The 18,160-nt window shown below is 31.6% G+C and overlaps 1 protein-coding gene across 2 annotated transcripts; it reads right to left on the reverse strand.

The window, feature by feature from the left end:
• Positions 1 to 354: 354 nt before the first annotated feature.
• LOC132066939 (uncharacterized) lies at positions 355 to 3,260 on the reverse strand. 2 transcript variants are annotated; one of them, XM_059460125.1, is made up of 3 exons: positions 2,917 to 3,260; positions 1,160 to 1,899; positions 355 to 1,032 (listed from the first exon to the last, which is right to left on the reverse strand). In XM_059460125.1, the coding sequence occupies exons 1-3, from the start codon at positions 2,995 to 2,997 to the stop codon at positions 633 to 635; spliced, it is 1,221 nt and encodes a 406-aa protein (XP_059316108.1). In that variant the 5' UTR covers positions 2,998 to 3,260; the 3' UTR covers positions 355 to 632. The 2 variants fall into 2 exon arrangements, with proteins under 2 accessions (XP_059316108.1, XP_059316107.1); XM_059460124.1 differs by having other exon boundaries at positions 2,871 to 3,260.
• Between the last annotated feature and the right edge of the window lie 14,900 nt (positions 3,261 to 18,160).

Genomic DNA, 18,160 nt, shown 5'->3' on the forward strand with positions numbered 1-18,160 from the left:
ATTACAGACTTATCTAATCCCATTTCTGTGAAGTTATGTTGATGTTGATTTTGAACCTTTATGCATTAGCACTAATTTAGCTTGTGTACATGCCTTGATAGTTGCAGATTAAAAGCCTACATTTTGCCTTAGATATGAAAAGTGCATTAGCACTAATTTAGCTTGTGTACATGCCTTGATAGTTGCAGATTAAAAGCCTACATTTTGCCTTAGATATGAAAAGTTCATCCCAAGTTTGGTGCTTACACTAAAATGAACCTTAATACTTTCTCTAATCAAGTTAGTCATAGTCTTTGAGATATTTTGACTCTTTCTTGGTACGAACAACTAGCTTAAGATAAAATTAGACAGATATATAAAAGTCAACTAGAATTTTTCGCATAAGTTACTGTATTATACATTGCATAAATTGACATAATCTTTACATATTCCATTTGCAGATAATAAGCAAATACAACTCAGAAAAGAACTATACATCTTTGAGTAGAAGATATTGAATATTTTCGGGTTCGGAATGAAAGATTTCTGTTTTACAACTATCATATTGCAATTAGACAAACAACATAGCAAGAAATGAGTTTGTGTTTGTTGGATTCTATGTACAGAGAGTCTAAAATTTTGTCCAGAAGATTTCAAGTAATTGCTGAAAGAAGTCTGTGGTCATCGTTCTCAAGTAAAGGCTGTTGTTCTTCCAATGTAGAATTGCCTGTTTCTTCAATCAGTTGCAACCGGACACAGTCCCTATCTTGTGGATATGTGCAATAAAGGAAAGAATAAATGAAGCAACAGATGGCCGTTGGGATGCCTATTGCAGTGTATAGTGCCTTGGCAAGTGATGCAGCATTTTGTCTATCCGTTTCAACTTCCTGTGAGCCTGTTGATCCCTTTGGGATTGGTTTATAACCGAAAACTCGTTGAGCTAAAATACCAACCACTAATGGAGCAAAGGACGCTATTATGGTCTCAAAAGATCGATCCAGAGCATAAATGCTTGTTCGAGCTCTCTCTGGAACTATCTCAGCAAATATCGGACTACATAACATGTCAAGGTTGAAATATTTTAGTGAACTCCTCAGGTTAATTTCACAATATGTACAACATTCAATATAATTAGAAATGATTTGAGGAAAACGAACGAAAAATATCTGAAGAGACATACTTGTTTGTTGCTGAACCACACCATGTTATGATTAATCCCATGATGAACAAGACTAAACCGTGCAACATAGCTGTTTTAGGATCATTAGGCAATAGCAGCAGCAGAATTGCAGCCAAGGGAATTGCTGAGCTAGTGCTTATCTGAGAGAGTATAATCCTACCAGAATTAGGAAAGTACTTAGCCAATACATCCCCCATGAATCCTCCAAAAAACGCGCCAATCGCAGAAGCAACTTGAAACAATGTCCAGAGGAGTGCTGTTTTCTTGTGAGAGAAGCCAATAAGTTCCAACCACATAGTCGCGAATGACAATGCTGACCAGGGGAATGTCCCAGAAACCCCTTGGGCAATAAGTATTTGAAAGGAGGGCACTTTGATAACTTCTTTTGCTTCTTTTAGCAGTTCACTGACTTCTTCTTGAAATGGTTTCAGTGGAAGTTGATCTTTACCTTTTCCAAAGCGGGGATCGTTGGCAAAGAGACAGACTAAGAAACCAACAAGAACACTTACAAGACCAACTAGATGGAAGGAGATTCTCCAGCCAGGGATCCCCATAAATGATGTTTCAGCAATCAGCACAGACAAAATCCCACCAAGGATTGAGCCAAAACTTGAAGTTAGTGATAACCATCCAAAAGCTGTACCGCGGTTACTTTCATTAGTTGAGTCAGCAACTAGAGATTGTATTGCTGGTGTGACTATTGCAAGTCCTATCCCGTTCAATCCTCTGGAAATTGCTACCTGTTAAAAAACATCAGGAGGGGCGAAAACAAATAAAAACATTCAGGTGTGCACTGAATATAAGTCTTCAAGTTCATGGGGGGTCCCAACCTATTCTGCCTAAGGAAAATATAGTCCAATTCTGCAATTCCCCATAATTTAGTTATATGCTATCAAAAGTTCAAAATTTCCAACCATACCAGACTGCAAATAGACCAGCTTTTTTCTCGATTCCCCTCTCATTTTTATTTTTCTTTACAAACAAATACTTCTTGAGTTCAACATGTTCTGTTCTTTTCCCTTAAAACCACTTCTCGTGTTCATGTACAAAAAACACTTCTGGACATGCTTAACTTTGACCCTTCTAGCATTTAAAACACCACAAAGAAATGGATGGATGCTTTGCAACCTAAGCAATTCCTGAACTTCTTTACATCAAAGGGACTCAAAAGAGTTTATATTAACAACAAAAAAAAAAAATTGTACGTTTTTGTCCTACTTATAAGAAATCCAATTGAACCTATTCATTGGCTGTGGCTCTGCACTGTCTGTCAGTGTACATAAGCTAAATCCACGTATATGTATAAATAATTTATCCAAAATTCGGTTAGCTACCTTTTCTAAAAGAGTTAATGATAAAAACACAGCTAAACTATTGTTTTCTCATGAGTTTCCTATCGAAACTATCAGGTGTGTGAGTTTCCTATCTGAACTATCACCAATAATTTATCAAAATACATATCAACTATTAGTTGTTCACTTTTCCTACCTAAATAGTTGAGTTAGGAAAAGAGAACAACTGATAGTTTAGATGTGTTTCAATATAATTCGTGATAGTTCATGGGAAAACTTGGACAAATTAAAAAAAAAAAATTCGACGAAAAAGTGATAAAGTGTTTATGACCATTGTCTCTTTCTAAAATTTAGAACCATAAACTCAAAATTCTGAATCCGTCTTCCAAAACAACACTATTAAGAGATGAGAAGGGAACCTCAGTGAAGGTAGAGGAGATGGCGACAAGGAAAGTAGCAGCAGACCATAGGAAAGCACCAAGAGCTATAACATGGGCGCGATTGTGACGAGCAGAAAGATATGCAGCAAGTGGATAACAAAGGCATTGAACTAATGATCTAAATACAGTAAGAGAGCCAAGGCCAGTTGGATCAGTATGTAAATCCTTGCCAACTTCTTTATAAACACCAGGTAACAAAGATTCATCAGCTTTCTCCATTATACCAGCAATATTGACAAACACAAGTGTTAATCTATCTGATTTTAAGTTCTTGAATTTCACCATTATTTCCGGCAGAGTTGGAGGATTACAGATTGTGAAGGGGTGTGTTTGACTAATAAGTTTTGCTTTCTTCATTTGAAAGCTAACGTTAGCATTATATATATATATATAGGGATATATAATAAATTTATTATGCCTGATATTTAACAAGATATGACATGGTATGTTATGCAGTCAAATCCCTATATGATAAGTTGCTTGTCCGGATATTGTTTGGCTATTATAGAAATATTGTTATCGATAACATATCATATAATATGACATGAAAAATCGGTTTCAAAGAAAATTTGATTGTTGTAGTGAAATATTGATATCGAGGATATGATTGATATTTCGAGATCTGACTATATATATTTATTACCTAGTACTCCCTCCGTCTCAATTTATGTGATATAGTTTGACTGGGCACGAAGTTTAAGAAATAAAGAAAGTCTTTGAATCTTGTGGTCTAAAATAAGTCAATGATATTTGTGTGGTTATAGATCATCTTGTTAAGCGTGAAAGATAAATTTTAAAGTTAGATAATTACCAAATAAGTAAATGTATGATATTTGGCAAAAAATAATTTTAATTGTCTTTTGAGTATTATTTTATTGATCTGTGCTTAATATTATATTTTATTATATAGGAATAAAGCGGTGTGAAATTAAAGAAATTTTTAGCTAAATTAAACAAGTGTCGAAATTGAAACAGAGGAAAATATAAAAGGGAGTATGTGACATGACACAGATATTGAGGTCTTTGTCACTTGTCAGCACATGATATTTGGAGATGAAGACTTTAGTATGAGTAATTTTAACTGGTGAAGGCAGTCTCACTCTCACATGATAACAAAAAATGCACAATTCAGTGGGAGTACAGCAAGGACCAGTGTACGAAGGACTTCAAGTTACGCCTTAGCTTAAGCGGCGCAAGGATTATTCTTTTGCCAGCTTTGGACCAGTTTCTGTATTTGAGAGTTGGGATGGGACTAAAAAATTTCCCAATTTGTTTGGACTCGGTTATTTTTTGAATTTTTTCCTACACCTATAAATAGTTCATAAGATAGGATTTCTACATAATTTTGGATGACTTGAAACCTTTAGTTCAGAATTTTGGACCTAGAAAGAGTTTGGAGCCGCCATGGAGGCCGTAGTAACAGAACTTTATCTTCTCTTCTCTGTAATACTTATTTTTACGTTTTTATTCGAATGATTTGTTATTTTTCTTCCATATCTATGTGGAACTAAACTCTTTAGTTCTTAGGGTTTTGACACAAACATGAAAGTTGACGTTTGATTATCGTTTCTATTTATTAAATTTTCATATTTTTGGGTTGCTTATTTATTCTTGTACTTAATTGTTTAATTACTTGATCACTAATTAGACACTATATATGGCGTGTGAATTAAACTAAGGACAGGGAATTTGAATGCATAATAAGAATAAATAGAGCTTGTTCGATATAATCGTTTCGCTAATGAGGATAGGAATATACCAATTAGCCTTGCTTAGTTGAATACGGAGAAGTAAATGCGTTCTTGTTACTAAATGCGTTCTTGTTACCTCTGGCGACCATAGGAATATAGGCGTTATAGTAGCATCTACAGGCTTGTGAGCAATTCGGAAGATACTCATAAAGTTAACATCAACCTGCCAACTAGTAACCCATAGGTAGAACGATTTGAAGACTGTAACTGGTTAGTGGTCATAGCTAGATCTATCTCTTCTCCGATAAAAATCCGCTCTTTCTTGGTTGAAGTTCATTATTTGCTTTCTTTTATTTTTATTTAGTTTATAAATATAAATTTGGATTTTATTTCTTGTTTAGATAATTAGCATTAGTTTAATTTAGCTGACGGTTAATCATAAGTCTCTGTGGGTACGATATCTGAACTTTAAGCAACAATGTATCATTCTTTTTGGGACAGATTAAAAAGAAAAGTGTATCACATAAATTGGGACAGAGGGAGTATTTATTATTAATATCAAAAGCTTGAAAACACACGCAAAAACCTTTTCAAAATTTGAATTAAAAGTTTCTTATAAGAACATTTTACCATGTTCGATCATAATATGTTGTAATTCAAATGTCTATATAAAATTTACTACCATGTTTAAAGAACTATTGATAAAATGGGTGGTTTACAAGAATGACCTCGGACGTAGGAGGTCTTAAAATTTTATAGCCCCCTTGCCCCATGAGCATTACTTTTAACTTTTGACCTTGATGGATTGTCCATGAAGTAAGGAGAATTAAAAGTTCAAAATCACTATTTTTTCCATTTCATAATAGGTAGTGTTTTTAGCTTTGACACATCTTTTAAGAAAACTATTCACTCCTAGAAAGTAATGTGTATTTTTACTAACTTACCCTTAATAAATGCCTCGAAAAAGAAGTAACTCTTTAGTAATTTCTTGGTTATGTATAACTCCCTTTATTTAAATAAGGCTAAATTGAAATAACAAAATTAATATCTTCTTAATTATGTGAAATATAATTTATTTTGAAATAAAATGAAAGGTAAAAACATCATTCATTTTCAAGGAATTGAGCAATTTCTAAGTCCACTGGCTGCAATTTCCTGTGATAAAGTCTTTACTTACAAAAGAAAAGAAAAAAATTCCTGTGGTACAATTATGACACTTATAACGCGAGACACGCTCATTGCCCAAAACTGACAGAAATTAATATTCCATGGAATCAAGTTCCCAAAAACGTTGAATATTAGAGGATATGGATACATAAGGCCTAAGGGACCCAGCTTGTTGACCTAAAAGATTTTGGCCAGTTTTCAAATGGATTTTTTTTTTCTTTTGTGTTTTCTGTAGCATTATTGGGAACTTTTTCTTTTAGTAATATTTTATTTTTCTAGATTTATAAGGAAGCATAGAGGATTAGTGAAGATTTAGCGTTACGTGACGGTAATATAGTAAGGACCAATTGTGTGTAAGGCTGTAAGCAAGAGCTTCATTTTTGAAAAAATAGAAGTAGATTTGTGTCAGCAACTAGACAGTAGCTAGGTACCAGGCTTATAGAGTTAGAATTTGTCCTTTGTATTTTTTCCAAATACTATTAAATCACACTGCAACTTTTTACCGACGTTGTTATGAGAAAATTCAGCAAGAGTGGGTTCCACATTGAGTTGGCTTTTTTTTAAATTGTTTTTATTACAGCAAGATTCAAACTTTCAAACAAGGTAAAAATTAAGGTAAGCGAAATCCAACTTATTTTTTATGTAGATTCTTACAAATAATTTAGTATTCCCTCCGAATCAAATAGGTATTGGGATTTGATTACATAACACTTAATAGAGACAAATGTGAAAAGATAAGGTTAATCGTTTCTTGTTTTAATAAGTGGATTTTTTTTTACCAAAAAAAAAAAGAAAGCTAAGCGGAAACTTTTTTTGATCCGAAGACAGTATTTAATACTCCTACATTCCATAACGGGACTTTAAATCACACTTAAGAAAGTGCTCATTCCTTTTTAAGAGCGTTTTTACTAACTTACCCCTAATTAAATCAGCAAAAAAAAAAGCTTAATGATTTTTAATTATGTAAATAAGGGTTATTTTGAAAGAAGAAGATCAATTTTTTCTTAATATCTTAATGAAATAAAAAGCCTAAAAAATCACTTATTATGAAATGGAGGAAGTAGTAATTTTCACATTTATTTTTACATTTTATGTGAAAAGTGTTGATTTAGTTAAACCCATTACATCTACTTTATATCCCCTACTAATATATATATATATATATATATATTACTATTATATATAAGAGGGAATAGGACTTTTGTAGTCCTCACAATAATTTTCCAAATTTTTAAAAACTTTTTAATTAATTACTTTTATGTCCTAATTTTATTTATTTAAGTCAATTTTTTTGTTTTTTGTTTTTAAAGTCAAATGTGAAAAGATAAGGTTAATCGTTTTTGTTTTAAATAATTTTCAAATTTTTTTAAAAAAAAAATTAAGGTCCTAATCTTATTTATTTAAGTCAATTTTTTTGTTTTTGTTTTTAAGAGAGCATTTAAAAGCTATCGAACCTCCTACATTTTTCATAATAAGTGACTTTTTAGGCTTATGCACACCGCAATTAAGAAAGTCGCACTCATCGCCCTAAATTTCCAAAGATTTTTTTCCATATCCATGTTCGAACCCCTAATCCCCTAATTAAAGAGGAGCGCCCTAGAAAAAAATTATGTATTTGTCTTAAAAGTTATTAACTATGTAGAGTTATTTTAAAAGAAGAAGATCAATTTTTAGGATAATAAGTCTTAATGCACTACTTATTTTTAAATGAAATAAAAATTTCTCAAAAAGGAAGTTAAAATATTAAAGGAGTGGAATGAAAATTTTGCATTTATTTTTACATTTTATGTGAAAAGTGTTGATTTAGTTAAACCCATTAACATCAAATTATATATCCACCTCTAATATATATATATATTAAAAGGCGGTGTCTTATCAAATGATATCCTATATATATATATATATATATATATATATATTAAAAGGCGGTGTCTTATCAAATGATATCCTATTAATATAAATTGATATCTTAAAGGCTCTTCAATTCCTACCCAAGAAAACTTTACCAAAATTACAACTTCTAGGCTGAATGATTCTGGATACAATGAATATCAAAAGGAGGGGTTTTATTAAATGATACTCTCTCTGTTTCGTAATAAGTGATTTTTTAGGCTCATATATATCCCTTAAAAAATTAATTACTCTTAGAAAGTTAGAAGTGTTTTTACTAACTTACCCCTAATTAAGTTCTATTACTTTCTAGAAAAAAAAAAAATAGTTAATGAATCTTGACTATTTAAATAAAGGTAATCTTGAAAGAATCTATCCAAAGTCTTCTTGAAATCCTAAAGCACCATTTAATTTGAAAAAAATTGAAAAGCCTAAACAACCACTTATTATGGAATGGAGGGAGTATCCCATTAATTGATATCTCAAGGGCTCTTCAACGCTTACACAAAAAAACTTTACAAATCACCGGATGATTTAGAAATAATCAAAACATTAGTAGACGATTTAATCCTACTAAATGTTTAAATAATTGCTATTTTAAAAGCTCTTCAACTGTTATAATGTAAAACTTTACAAATTACCTGAGAATTATAAATAATCAAAACATTAATAGAGGCTATATGATTTAATGTTACTAAATGCTAAATAATTGCTACAGTAAAAAATTACTAGGAAAGAACTTATAAGCTTTGTAGTTCCTATATATGCTGCAAAACTTCTTGCTTTCCTTCCGCTATTAATTAGCACTAATGATAAATTTCTGTTGAATTCCACTCATTAAACATCTTCTGTAAATGGACATGAAGAATATGTCTAACCCTCGCCATTAAATGAAATAATAGAGCATAGCTGCCAACTTACTAGGTATGTTGAATTTTTGCTTTGCCTGCCTATTCAAATCCGAGTCATTTAATATTATTCCTAAGATATTATTGTTGTGTTCTTTTCATTGTGTTTTGCTTTGTGTTTGATAACGAAGATTCTTTCATCCAGTTATATTCATTCCAAATCTTACACGAGGATAGACGATTCGAATACAGAATGAAGACGATCTTGATTTATTTTGACTTATATTAATTACCCTTTTTCTTGTTCTTTTGATAGTTTGGTTGTAGGCAACGGAGATATTTTTTTTAACCTTAATTTTACACGAACTGACACTTTCGAAAGTTACGAAAGCCAAAAATGCTCCTAAAGCTAAATTATTCATAGTATATTTTACTATCAGAATTCCACTTTATTGTCATTATAACTACTAATATTCGTACCCGCGCAATTAAAGAATATTAATCATAGTAAAATGTGATTTATGAGATACTTTTCACTTTTCAAGAGTCAATTTGATTAAACTTTGAAGCTAAATTAAAATAGATTAACTCAATATTTGAAAATTAATATTTTATTTGAAAACTACATGAAAAATAAGTTATAACTTTTACCATATCAATTTGGTAAAAATATATATCTCAAGATGATGATCAAAATTCATACAGTTTGAATGTTGGGAAGCGAAAAGTATACATAAATTGGGATAGAGGAAGTATAAACTTTTGTATCCAAATCAAGCATTCACCAAACTTACAAACTAGGGGTGTACAAAGTAAACCGACAAACCGCACCAAACCGATAAACCGAGAAAAAAACCCGACTAGTGGTTTGGTTTGACTTGGTTTGGTGTTGGAAAAAAAAACCCGACCATAATTGGTTTGGTTTGGTTTTAACTAAAAAAAGTCAAACCGAACCAAACCAACCCGACATTACATGTATTCAAATTTTAAAATATTTTATACATAAAAATATTTATTTGTAATGTAATTTATAAATATTTCTTAAATTTTTTCGTAGTTCTTTAACTATTATCATATTATTCAAGTTGAACTTCGAGTTTTGAATGTCAATAAGTTTTATATCCTATGGATGTTAGTAACTCAAATAAAGTCCAAACCAAAACTAACTCAACACTAATGCTAATAAAAGAAATTCAATTTACCACTAGGAATGACAATAATGTTGGATATCTATTCTTCAGTTTTGCATAATTTATTTAGAGAGTGAAAATACATAACTTAAGTTTTATTTCTTTGTCATGTAATTAATACTTATTAGCCCTACTTATTTTAGCATGATTTAGTATTTTTAGATTATGGTCATTTTCTTTATGGCTTGTTAATTAGCAATATTTATTTTGACCGAATTTATTAGCTTTTGTTGAATATTTTAATACAATGTCATCACTCTTCTCACATTTTGTGTTATTTTCTTAAGAAACACCTTAATTATATAGTTGTATCTTACTAGAACTAAAGAAATATTTGAAGTAAAAGTTATATGTTTTGTATCAAGACTATTCGAAAAAAAAACCCGAAAAACCAGAGAAAACCGAATAACCCGAGAAAACCCGAGGTTGAAAAATCCGAATTTTATTGGTTTGGTTTGGTGTATAAATTTAAAAACCCGACGCAATTGGTTTGGTTTGGCGTTTAAAAAATCCGAACCAACCCGGTCCATGTACACCCCTATTACAAACTATCAACACTATGAATAATTCAAATCATTCGCGATAAATAATTTTCTTGTTCCAAACATATGTTGTGAATTCAGCGTTCAACCTCCATTAACTCTTATTTTGAATTAGTGATGTCCTTGAGAAAACTTCTCATCAATATTCTTGATCTCCTACTTTACCAAAACCTGGTGTTGAAAGGATAAAAAAAAAAAGATCAAGAAAGTCAATCACCTTTATATCATAATTATGCAAAACAACATAAAATCAAGAAACTACACATGTAATACGATTATAAACACCGAAAATTTTAAGCAATGAAAAGCAAAAGCAAGGAGGATGTTTGGAGAGTTGGTTGATGGCATAAATAGAACGACCTTAAATTTATCACCCTTTTTTTGTTTAATAATTTGCACAAAAATAAATATACCATAATTATGTATCATTATTGATTGATATTTTATTATTTCATACCTTATTTATGTGCCTGCTTCATCATTTTTGTAACTTCCACTCAAATCCTTCTTAATGAAGTTCTCCTTAAATCTCTCTTAATTTTATGTAATTGATTACTTAATTATCTCCACAAATTTTGAGAAGATATTCTGGACTCATATAAGGCATCGGTTGTTTTTTTCTAATTAGTGATTGTTTTTTTAATTATTTATATAAATAAGATATAGCAGATTAATAAGAGAGAATGCAAAATAAAAAAAATATATAAATAGAGAAAAGCCGAAAAAGGAGATAATTTTTTAACCATTTTTCCACAAAAATATATGGTTAACTACTTCAAGTTTAGAATTTGAATTAAACATTTTAGAATTTATAATCAGTTACCTAAATTTTAGGGGGTATAATCAATTTTAAATTTTTATTGCATTATAAATTCATTACAAAGATAACCCAATCTACCGGGAAAAAAATTCTAATATTCCTTATATGATGATATTTGAATTGCACATGTTTTTAACTTTAAATTCAAATTCAATTTTTTTATTTCAGTTCAAATATTTGTATTAGAATATTTTCTCTACATAGAAAGAGAAATATAGAAAAGGAAATCGATATTTATTTATAAAATTTAGTTCATCAGAGCCATAAAACTTGTCGATTTGATTCTGATACTACCCTAGCTTGAAAGAAAATCTTCTTCCTAAAAGGAAGTACCAAAAAAACTTTGATGCGTTTCATTTTTTTACTTTTAGGAAGGATAGTCATTTGATTAGTTTAAAAAAGGTGATTGTCTTTTAATTTAATTCAAATCCTATTTTTTATTTATTAATTTTAAGTTTAAATTGTTTTACATCTATATATAGTATGAACTTGGTTTAAAATTCAAAGTAGCATTATTCTTGTTTTCCTGCTAGTTATGCTAATATTGATTCGTTCTATTATTAATAAGAAAGGTGATAAAATCTAATTGTTGATATCTCAATCTCGTTTAGACTTATCATTTTCTATATTCCTAATAGATTACTTACACGGTAACATTTTAAAGTGAAAATATTAAACAAATGAATTTCAATCATGATTTTTTGATACATTTTAATTTTGATATTGCATTCAATTTAATCGTACGGGTGCTCTTCATATGGGCTTGAATTTATCTTAATTGCAGAAAGTAATAAAGGACAATATTATATCTTACCATTTAAAGGAGCATTGTTGACTATAAATTAGAATTCAAGAATATCAATTAATAATTTTCTCCAATCAATACACCAAATTAGGTGAGTTCATTTAATAATGTCAATAGTGTGAGATCCTTCATGATCTGGTTAACCAATTTTGGATACTTTGACCAAAATCGAGAGAGAATTCTGAACAGATTCAATCATTTGTGTGGAATTGAAGAAAATGGCATAGCCTGTATATATAAAATTTCTACATGTGACTCTTTTTCCTTTTACCTCCTTCCAGGATTCTCCTCCAGTTTTCCGTATAATATCTCATAATTTAGGTTTTATAACTCTATTTTTAGATATTTGAATTATCTTTAGCCGAATACCCGCACCCGTATCCATAAGTGGATCCATATCCCCGAATCTTAAAATTCAAATCACAAAGGATCCGGCCTCTGGACCGCACCCGATTCCGAGCAACTTAGATTTTATGAACTTACTTTTTTCATGTTAAATTATGAAGATACCAAAACTGATATCATCCGGATATAGGTAATTAGATTCTAACATCTCATCACATAGTGAGTTATATAATGTTGTCAAATTTACCTCTTATATAAATAAAACCGAAATCTATACAGTACTCATTCAGCCTTCTTCCTTGAAAAAGAAACAAAACGGAGTGACGACGAGGAGAAGAGGTTCATCTGATAACTTGTCTGCCCAGATCATTGGCTGCAATGAAAATATTTTAACCATAATTCTTCTTCATTTGCCTGTGAAGTCTCTACTTACATTGAAGTTGGTATGCAAAAGTTGGTATTCTCTGATCTCAGATCCCTACTTTACACATGCTTATACCTTAAATAGCATAAAAAAAGATCCAAGTTTTCTTTCCCCTTCAGGCTTTTTCATTTCTAACTCATTTGATAATAGTATCAGTCATATTTTCTTTCCCAAAAGAGGAAGGGAACCTTCTCTGCCTTCTCTTTCGTTTCTTGGTAAAGACTTCAAAATTTTACAATCATGAAACGGCCTCTTACTCTGCCGTTTAAGCAGTGGACTCTTTTGTGTTAGCAATCCCACAACTGGAAAATTCAAGATTCTACCATCCGCTAAGGTGGATGGTGAATTTTACTGGATTAGTCCATTCACTCTTGCTTTCGATCCTTACGATCGCCTAATTATAGAATTGTTTGTTTCAAGAGATTTAAGAAAGAATCAGCTGAATCAACTGGAAGTAATTACTATTTACAGATATATTTTTATTTATCCGAGATAGGTCCTTGGAAAGCTAGCACTTGTTTTGAAGCGAGTGTGTGTACGATATATCGGCAGAATCTTCTCAAACGGGCAAATTCATTGGGTTTCACATGAACATTACATCCGTTTCGATATCGATGAGGAAAAGGTGATGCTAATGACACATCAATATGATCTTGGTGCTCATCGAAATTCATGCATACTTGGTGGCCTTTGGTAATGGGGTGGCACTGTCTATCTTGCTCTAAAGAATATCATTTATTGGAACTTTTACGAGATCGACCAGGGCACTTTTAAGTGGACTCCACAAAATGACCATTTTCCTTGTGATCTTTTGAAAGATGTGCTTCGTGCAATTGCGAAGAAAGAAGGAAAGACAAGCCCGAAGATACGATCTAACAAGAGTGTAAGTTCTCTCGTAATTGCTATTGTCAAAAGGAGACAAGAGAGAGGGCATTGTAGTACTGTAGCCGTTTTTGTAATTGTTCTTTATAATTGGACAATAAGAAAGGTTAAAATTCTTCTTGACCTGGAATTGCCGGACGAAATTTCAGGAGATGTGTGCTGTAATTGTATTAGTGCTCATCGGTACATAGAAACTCTGTCTTCTGTGTGACAGTGTAGCTTTTCTTTTTTTCTCTTTTTTTTTTTTTTTTTCTTTTCAAATAGCTATAGTTTGGATATTAGCATGAAATGTATTAAGAGCCTTAATCCAGAGTTTAGCCAAAGTTCTTGGTTTGTGTACCTGCATTTCTAAGAAGAACAATCTCTTGATCCCCGTTGATTGATTAAACTTAATTTTAGCTCTAAATTTTGTAGACATAATGAAATGATAAAGTAATACTTATTGTTTGTATTACTTTACTTTTTAGTGCGTTAAAAAGTATGTCTCTTTCCTTTTTTGATAACTCTTTAATTCTAACTTTCGACATGACATGTTTAAGACCACAAGATTAAAGGGCATTTTGGTACATTCTACATATCTTTAATTCAAGAGCACAAGTTTCAAAAGTCTATTTTACTTTCTTAAACTTTGTGCCAAGTCAAAACCAAATAAACAAACTGAAAATGTGGGAGTACTAATAAAGGGATCCCTCTTGGCTCAATCATTAATTTGGTTGGAGTAACTCTCACTATCTCTTACATAAATCTACTTCAGTTCGTGAATATAATCTAAGGCAATAGAAGACCAGTCAAGTCAATATTTTGTATGGGAATTTAATGTGGACCCTTACAACTAATTTGTTACCGGTTGATTGTCTGAAATTCTTACTTCATAGAACCTTAAAATTTGTTAGAAACAGAAGCTTACAACCCCCCTACATACACATACAATCTTCTCATTTATGGTAGGAATACCAAGCATGCCAGATGGTTATACCCAAAAAAACATACTAGACAAGCTTATGCTGGTACCAAAACCAAGCATAACATAAAATTACCCAGCAAGATAAGTCAACTAGAATTGTATACAAGCTACCAGATTACATAATTAACAAAATCTCTTCTAATTTCCACTTGAAATTCATAAGCATATGCAATTCAGAAAACTATATCACATCTTTGAGTAGAATAATTCAACTTTTGTTTGCAAGTCAACATTTATTGTCTATGGAAATACTATATTAATGGTGAGTTTGTGCATGTTGATTCTCGTGTACATAGATAAACATGTCTTAAGTCTTGTCGGAAGATTAAACTAACTGAAAGAAGTCTTTGCCCATCGTTCTCAAGTAAGGCTTGTCATTCATCGAGATGGAGCATTGCCTGTTTCCTCAGTCCGTTGCAACCTGGCGCGATCCCACATGCGTAAATATTATTGCAGAGTTATGTTAGAAAATTGTCCTCTGTTTTGATATCTTTTTCAGCGGCTAAAAATAAGATTTGTTTTCCTGTACAGCAGAAGATATCGCAGAACATATAAAACTCAGTTAAATACCAATATGGCTTTAGATCTACAGCGCAAAAAATGCACACCTTCTGATACTTTGGAGAAAAGAATCTACCCAGACAAAGCATAACCAATACACGATTTTGTATCAACATTTTCCTAGTGCATTTTCATATTCAGTATTACAACAAACTTTTATCTGATTTGAGTATACTACTCTTGGAGGAAAAAATAAAATGTCAACATGTATGCATGAATGTGATCATTTGGAACTTGAAGATCAAACCTTATAGAATCCAGAAAAATCTCAAGCAAGTTAAATATGTTGGTACAAACAGTCTAATCAACATTTAGCGTTGAAGGCCAATTGGAACACAACTCCTATAACAGAACTAACCAGCAAACCTTATTTATGACTCAAACCTTATCTACTGTACATAATTCTTCTTTCAGTTTTTTTTTTTCCTTCACTTCTCAACTTTAGTCGCCAAGCTTATTCTTGAACTAAAAGAGCTAAACAGACGATAAGAGTGCAACCAGCAATGGCGAATGAGTACCGGCTATAGCATATCATAAATTGCTATTGTTTCTTTGGCAGAAGCAAAAAAGGAAGGTAATTTGTCTCCTCCTTTTGATTCCCAAACATTAAGTCGATGCAAAACCAATTTGTTAGTGCAAGCACACAAGAAGCCTACATAAAAGGCATTAACACATATAAAGAGCAAGATTATCAGATCATTAGGAAGTTGCTGCTCTACATAAAGATTGGTGCTGGGAAGAATAGTCCATCTCTATGACGACATTAACACAATATAGTCATAAAGGAGTGCATATATGTCCAAAAATCAGTTAAGAGCAGATGGACAACAGGTCAAAAGATAGAAATCGAGCATAACAAAGAAAAATTAAGGCATAATACATAGATAGACACCTTAACTCGGCCTCGGCAACTAAACACCCCAACTTTGAAAATGCACATCTAGACATCTTAACTTGGTTTAAGTTGGCCCCATTAAACACACTTTTCCATATGTGCATTCTCAAAGTTGGGTGCTTACGGGACCAACTTAAACCAAGTTAAAGTATCTAGATGTGCATTTTCAAAGTTGCGTGTTTAATTTCCCGTTGAGGCCGAGTTAAAGTGTCTATCTATGTATTTTGCCAAATATAAACATAATAAGACGAAGACATGCAACTGCAGGTATCACTTTGGACAATTACAGTAAGCTTCTCACTCGTCTCTTTCTTTAGCTAATGAAAAAACAGATCCCAAAAGTCGAAGTTGTATGAGAAAGTAAGAGACCATATATGGCGTGGGCATGTTCTATATCATCCCTATGTACCCTCTCAATTGTATCGGCAGCTACTGTTAGGGGTCGTTTGGTAGGATATATTAGAGAAAGTAATACATGTATTAGTTTTGGTATTATTAATCCCGTGTTTGGTAGTGTTTTACAACCAATGTATGACTAATACATATATTAGTTATACACCCTATTCAATACCATTCTTATACATAGCAAACCATGGTTTTTAGCAATACAAGGGTTATTAATAAATGGATAAGCATGGTTAAAGACATAATTGCTCTTAGGGGTCGTTTGGTTTGAAGACAAGTTATGCTGAGATTAATTATGTTGGGATTAGTTATACTGAAATAAGTTATGTTGGGATTAGTTGGTATTATTTCTTATTGATTGTTTGATTTGTTGTATTAAACATAACATGCATTGCATAATTGCTAAGAAAAAGTTGTTTGTTTACAAAAATAACCTCCACCTTATTTAGTAGAAAAAAGGGTTTGATGGACCTCAGGGCTATTTTTGTCATTTTCACTGTTTTATCCTGGGATTGTTATTCCACCCTCTTCCAGGGATAACTTATTCCGGTACTATTTTTAATCCTGGGATAACTCATCCCAGGATTAGTAACCAAACAAGGGATAAAGCGGTACTAAATTTTTATCCCGGAACTATTTTTCCTTATCCATCATACCAAACGACCCCTTAATAAACCAACCAAACAATAGATAAGAAATAATCCAAAAGATAACTAATCCCAGCATTACTACTGCATCCTATTTAGTACTATTCTTATACACTCTACCAAACAACCCCTTAGAGCAATATCCTAATGTAGCAGGCACTATATTCAGTCAGAACATTTATCAAATGGGCATCAGTAGTATCCCTTATGTTTCTCTATAATCAACACCACTTGTGATACCATTCTCTAAAGGGCAAAAAATATAAAAAAAAACTAACCAACATACATAACAAAATAGAATCATATCCATAAGGGTAAAAAAAAAAAAAAAATTATCTTATCAATATCCAAAAAAAAAATGAACAATCAACAAGATGTTATACTTACTGGAGATCACATCCGAATTTAATGTCTGAATATACTTGTTCAATAGCTTCAAATATTTCAATTGTGTGATGAAATAAGAGTTCTCAGTCAAATTCTTTTAAAGCCTCAATTTCAAACCTTGAGCGATGAGAAAAATGATAACCAGGAAAGATAGAAGAAAAATAATGGGAAAAAATAACACGTAGCTGAAATAGTTCTTAATGTATGGAAAAAGTAATTATTTTAGTTGTTCGTATATACCACATAACATAAATAATCCGTAATGCACGAAAGAAGTTACTACTTTAGTAGTTCATATACACCACGTAACAGAAATAGTCTGTAATGTATGAAAGAAGTGACTATTTATAGTCGTTTATATATACCACATAACTGAAATAGTGCTTAATGTAGGAAAGATGTGATGATTTCTTTGTAATTTGCTTTTGCAGATAAGTCAATGAATTTAGGAGTTGGTCTCCTCTGTGGCTTTTGGAGCAGCTCGGGCTTGCAATCAGGGTTGGTGTGGACGTGTGGAACTCGGTGGGGTGAGAGCTAATATCTCAAAAGATCACTCAATCATAATGAATCATGTTGCAAATTTATTCAATTTTATTTTGTATCAATAAAATCACTCAACCTATTTTTTTCTTATAAAATTACTTAACCAAATTTATTATCAAGAAAAACTGACTTGACAAAATAAAATTAATTTTTATGCCATATAGACCTGAGCTTCACAAATAAACAAAATTAAAGAAGACCAATATCTGCAACAAGAGAGTTTATTGCTGGTGTGACAATTTCAAGTCATATTCCATTTAATC

Source organism: Lycium ferocissimum, chromosome 8 (assembly GCF_029784015.1).
Source record: "Lycium ferocissimum isolate CSIRO_LF1 chromosome 8, AGI_CSIRO_Lferr_CH_V1, whole genome shotgun sequence".
In the NCBI taxonomy this organism is placed as follows: domain Eukaryota; kingdom Viridiplantae; phylum Streptophyta; class Magnoliopsida; order Solanales; family Solanaceae; genus Lycium; species Lycium ferocissimum.

What these genes read in the sequence shown, in the direction of transcription:
- LOC132066939 (XM_059460124.1), bottom strand. Translation starts at nt 3,248, where the DNA reads ATGAAGAAAGCAAAACTTATTAGTCAAACACACCCCTTCACAATCTGT. An exon ending in TCTCCTCTACCTTCACTGAG is followed by an intron (nt 1,900 to 2,870) that starts GTTCCCTTCTCA and finishes GTTTTTTAACAG; the next exon opens with GTAGCAATTTCCAGAGGATT. An exon ending in TGTGGTTCAGCAACAAACAA is followed by an intron (nt 1,033 to 1,159) that starts GTATGTCTCTTC and finishes CATGTTATGTAG; the next exon opens with TCCGATATTTGCTGAGATAG.